The 5,779-nt window shown below is 29.6% G+C and overlaps 1 protein-coding gene across 1 annotated transcript in view; it reads right to left on the bottom strand.

Moving 5' to 3' along the window:
• The window catches only part of LOC107451282 (glucose dehydrogenase [FAD, quinone]), a 37,772-nt gene extending 31,993 nt beyond the window's left edge, over positions 1-5,779 (bottom strand). The window contains exon 1 of the mRNA XM_071180252.1: positions 5,538-5,779. Within this exon, the coding sequence (XP_071036353.1) occupies positions 5,538-5,667 (130 nt within the window). The 5' untranslated portion in view covers positions 5,668-5,779. The remainder of the gene's footprint in view (positions 1-5,537) is intronic.

Here is a 5,779-nt window from a genome sequence, read left to right on the forward strand (position 1 = left end):
AAAAAAAAAAAAAAAAAAAAAAAAAAAAAAAAAAAAAAAAAAAAAAAAAAAAAATCAGCGCTTGAATTATTATTAGAGACATGTTTAGTAATCCCTCCCCCATATGTTCATTTGCTTTTTAAAAGCAAAAAGAAAACTTTACTGAAAAATAATCTACACATGTTGTAGTAATCTGCAGCGCCCGTTGGAGGTTTTCGGCTGCCGGGGTACAAAGTAATATATTAGCATATTGGGTTCCCATTAAAACTACACCATTACTATGCAGTTTTAAAACATACTGTGAAGTTTTCTACGGTCCCTACTAAACGGATAAAAACAAAAGAAAATCTCTTGATTGTGTTGAATTTTGACTATCACGAGTTGTCCTCAATCAAGAGCATCAGGTCAAATTATACTGAATACAGTCAATATTTATACAGTTAGGAGGAACTACTGAAAAAGTGTTCTGCTTAATCTAACAACGTACAGCCAACAGGAAGGGCAAATAAATAGATAAAATAATAATAAATAAATAAATTAATTAATTAATTATTCTAGCTCCATTTTGTGCTGGAACAACGCTGCCAAATGATGTCTTTGCACATCATTTCGTAGCGTTCGATCCATACTGATCATTCGCCACCTCGCCAATTGCGATAGAATCGTAAATTCGGACAAATATAGTGTACTTTGGTGAAATTATGGATGAATGATTTTTTCTGCTGTGAAAGAAAATATATATATTCACCTCGATTTTGAAAATGACGCCAAAATGCATTTTTCTGAAGAAATGTATTTCTTGTTCGATTACAATAATATCTGTTAGAAACGTCGCATAACCAATTAGAATTATATAAAGTTCTCCAGGTAATGTAAAGCAACAAGGGAGATGATGTAAGTATGAAAAGAAGTACCGTAAAATACAGGTGAGCCGGTTCGTTGCCGGATCACACGATATCGAGGAGCGAAATTTTTCCTGTAGTTGTCAGTAAAAGAGATTAAGTAGAAGCCAAGATGCCTATTATCTGTCAACTATTTGTTACAAAAAATTTGTTTTCATATGCTGTTTATTTAAATAAAATAATTGTAAAAACTGGAACGGTTGCTAAAATAAAAAAATTAAACTTTAATTTTATCTTTATAAATTACCACTCTTAAATGACACATAACCACCGCCACTCTGCTGGCAATGAACGTGTTCATCCTCCGCCGAAATTTCGATCAAAAAAATCTCTGTGAGTAGTATAAAAATCTATAAAACAGAAAATAAAGTAGAATTAAATGATTTAAATAACTCCTCTTCTACTATCATCCTTTTTTTTCTGAATAATTACGATTGTGACAGCAAAAATAAGTGAGATAGTAAAAAAATTTAAAAATACAAGACTTAAAGAAGGGAACGAATGATTTAAAATGAAAAATATTAATCGAAAAAATAGTCGGAATCTTAAAAAAAAAAAAAAAAAAAAAAAAAAAAAAAAAAAAAAATCCCTCATGTTTATGTTTTAGTTTAAGTCTAAGAAATTATCAAAAATTAACCTTAAACTATTTCTTTTCTTCAAAGACGATAAACAACCTTTTACGTTCATTTATATTCTCTCCCCCCAACCCTAAAATGACTTTTGATTTGAATTTCTATTTTTAAAAAAAATAGTTCATCTTAAAATAAATTTGTATTTTGGTTTGACACATACAAAAATTGATAAAATTTGTCTTTGATTAAGAATTTTGAAATTCGTCTAATACTTTTGATATTTGGCTAATAATTTAAAGTTCCTAGCGCTAGCTTTGTTGATTACTTTACTTCCTGTTTTCACCCTCTACCAAAAACGTGTGTTCAGCTAGTATAACATAAAGGAAACCATTTTTATGTGAACTACTTGAATTTTGTTTCAGTCTCAAAAGTTATGACAATTGCGATAAACCATTTCTGCATTGTTAGACTAAAAAAAAAAAAAGTTTTACTATCCATTGGTAAAATGGGTCTTGGTTTGGATTAGTTAGCGGCTTCGCACTTTTCAACTACTATAATCAAGAGTAATAGTCAGCAGTGCACACGCGTCGTCATTGCATGCGTTGCGATGGCGACAGCAGCTGATTGATAATTTTTTTAGAATTCATTTTTTCACTTTTAATTTTGTTATGCATTAAGTGGGTGAGTTTATTTTTGAGATATGGGACCAGAGAAATCCCATAACTACTTCTTGAGTTGTGAATAAAAGAGAATTTCATCATTTGAACGATATTTTTGCTTTTCTTGTTTTAATTAAGAATCAGAAATTCTAACCTACTGTTCAAACTGGATCGTTTTAAGTACTAATTCAGGAGAATATCGCTTATAAAGAAGGTTCAAACTGTTCTCAAAAGTTAGAGATGAAGCAACAAAAAAAAAAAAAGAAAAAAAAAAAAAAAAAAAAAAAAAAAAAAAAANAAAAAAAAAAAAAAAAAAAAAAAAAAAAAAAAAAAAAAAAAAAAAAAAAAAAAAAAAAGCCAAAGAACGTAGACGGGAATACCTTAAGCGTTACACACAAACGTAAGAACGAAAGGATTCCGTTCGCAAACGCATGCGTGAAGCCCGTCCCTCACAATAGTACTTAAGTGGTTGAGAGAATTAAACCCTACCGAAGAGCGAATGGCGTCTCTGCGTACCCCTTTCATGCAAATACGAGAACTGGGTGTTGATCACCAGTTAGGGATAAAAGGATCCATTGTCAACGTACCCAAAGACTTGCACAAGACCATAGACTGTCTTCCACTCAACATAAATGATTCATTCACAGTTCATGTAAAATTGAAAAAAAGCCTAGTTTTCAAATCATATTTCATGTATGAACTTGTGAATCCGAACGGGTGCAATATGCAGCTGACAATTTCCTACAAACACCATTGTACCCATCCGAAAATGTTAATATTGATCTTGATTGGATGCTCAATGTCTATTCAGTCATCAAAAGAATTTACACAGAATGTGTCTGAGCTGCATTCAAATATGTCTGCGAAATGAAGTACCGAGCAGTTCAGGATTAACAGTTAAAGATGTCCAAGATGAAAACACAATAAAGTTACCTTTCCACAAAAAATTCGACAACAACCATTTTGTCAATGGGTTATTTGTGATTCCCTTGCGGAGACCACAATTTTTTTATTTTTTACAATTTTTTTCTCCTTTTTTTATTAAAAAAAAAGAGGTAATTTGAAATGTGTAAGTTCCATTGACATGTAATTTAGAACACATAAATGATTCTCCTTACATATGTTTGTTAGGAGTAGAGTTGATCAGTTATTAAAACTTTTTCAGCCAAATTAAAAAGAAATTAATTGCATGTTTTAATAATGTTTCCAAATGTGTTGCAAATTGCATGAAAATCAGTGTTATGCCCAGTGCATTATTTGTCCCTAAGTTCATTATTTACAAACACTAAGTGCAATAATAATAATAATAATAATAGTTTGTAGCAAAGTTATGTATTTTTTTTCAACTATACAGGGTGTAAAAAAAGTTTATAATCTAGATCATAAATCTAGAGGAATACAGATCAGATCGGTAAGTGAAACTTTAAAAGCTATCCAATGATACTAATCTCGATCTTTCAACCCCAGTCCCGCGAGTGGAGAGGAGGCAGCTTTGAAATCTTAAATATGAGCCACTCATTTTTATTACAGATTCGGATTCTCCAGATGAAAGTAAACCTACTTGAGGTTAGATTTCTGACTTTTGCTTCATAAGTGACAAAAAAATTAAAAAGGATATAAATTATTTAAAATGGTGGTTACTCGTGACCCATCCAATAGAAAAAAAAAATTCGGTATTTGTTTTAAAAAACAAATCTATAAATTTTTTTTCAACGTGTCTATTTTTATCTTCTTGATCCGATGGGTCTCGAGTTGATGGATCACAGCTTTTTCCCTATTTTATTTTCCTCGGTTACAGCATCATCCGTAAGGCAAAATGCATAAACCTGCAACTCAAATGAATTAATTTTTCCCCCGGAGAATCCGAAGCTGTAGTAAAAAAGTAGGGGGCTTCACACTTAAGATTTGAAAGTTGTTCCCTAGGGCCTGGGGGTGATAGAATTCACTTTGGTATGTTTGCATAACTTTTAAAAAGTATTGAATGTGACTATTTCACAGTTTACAAACGTTTTTCACATCCTGTATGTATGTATACAGGGGGTGAATAAATTAGATCATGCGATTTATCATACTTATCAATGACATTTAAAGCTTTTTAGAGGTTTAAGAGACCGATAATCAATTACAAACGGAAAATAATGTTTTTGAACACCCTATGCTAAAAAATGTAACAATTATTTTGGTTATTATATGTAGTAATCGCACAAAATTTCGTAAGCATAGGTTTAATATTTATAGAGATAAGCACACTTTTATAAAAAAATAAACTTCTTTGTTTTATGTTTTTTTTTCTCGCTACAACCTTAAAAATATTCCATAAAATGTTTAGAGCAGTTTAAAATTAAATAAAAATTTTTTGTTTTGAAATTTGAAAAGAATTCGTTGAAAACTGCGTAATATGTAAGTAATTGTCTTTTATAGTGCGTATGAGCTGGAAAAATTTTAATTTGTTTTTCTTAATTTTGTAGCATATATCGTCTTTTAGAACTAATAAAAAAAAAGCTTGATTTGAATATCTTTAAAATTTAAAAAGTTTCAAATCAGTTTTCTAGTATATTACGTACTTTAAAGTATACGTACGTTGATAAAGATTTTCCACAAATTTTATTCTGTACTATTAAACAAGATTTACCAAAAATAGGGATCATCTCTCATAAAAGCATTTTTTCTTTTGCATGTTTTCGTTCCTTATACAATCATATTTCGGTGTATGAAAGTTTATTGTAAGCAGGATGCGTAATCAGATTTTTCAAGAAAAAATAAGCACCTTTTAAGCACTTTTTAAGTACTCAAAAATATTTTTAATCACTTTTCGAAAAAAAAAAATTTATAGTTAAGATATATGCAGTAATAATTTTTTTTTATTTCTATTGTTTAAAGTTCTTAATTTTTAAACATAAAATCTACAAAATTTAAAAACATCTTCAAAACATTACATAGTCATTATAAAATAACTAGTTTCTGATAAATATTGCAGAAAAAATTATGAAAATCATGCTTTTTTGTAATTTATGACGACAATCGAAACTGCAAAGAAAAAATCTCCTTTTGAAAGATAAAAAATTAAGCACTTTTAACAATCCACCAATAAAAAAAGCGCTTTTAAGGGCTTTGAAAAAACTTATATAAAAAATAATCACCTTTAGGCACTTTTTAAAAATGCTACGCACCCTGGTAAGGTATTATCATTTGTTATTTAATTTTTTCTTATGATCCATTAGTTGGCCTTAAAACGAATTCGAGTCGGGTTATTTTGCATAATCCATAACCCGCCATAAATCTATCGCTCGCTATAGCCGTGATTAAAACAATTCGGTTTCATTTTCATCATCAAGTTTTTTTAATTAAAGTATAAAATTAAAAATCTATAAGGTAATAAATATTTCTTAATATATTGCGTGAAAAAAAAAATAGAATGGACTTACCAACTATGTAATCATATTCCAAATCAATTCCAATAGTTATAGGGGGCACAAAACTATTATCTGAAAATATATATAGGAGTGCAAGAAGGGAAAATACAGAAGGAATAAAAGATAAAAGCGTTGTATCCATAATTCAGATTACTTTCCATAATCCATTAACTGTTCTGTAACCGTTTACCGGCGCTTGTCATTTCTAAGAGATGGAAAAGAAGGAGTTTATCATAACCATAACGTTTAACTTC

Source organism: Parasteatoda tepidariorum, chromosome 4 (assembly GCF_043381705.1).
Source record: "Parasteatoda tepidariorum isolate YZ-2023 chromosome 4, CAS_Ptep_4.0, whole genome shotgun sequence".
NCBI classification, from domain to species: Eukaryota; Metazoa; Arthropoda; class Arachnida; order Araneae; family Theridiidae; genus Parasteatoda; species Parasteatoda tepidariorum.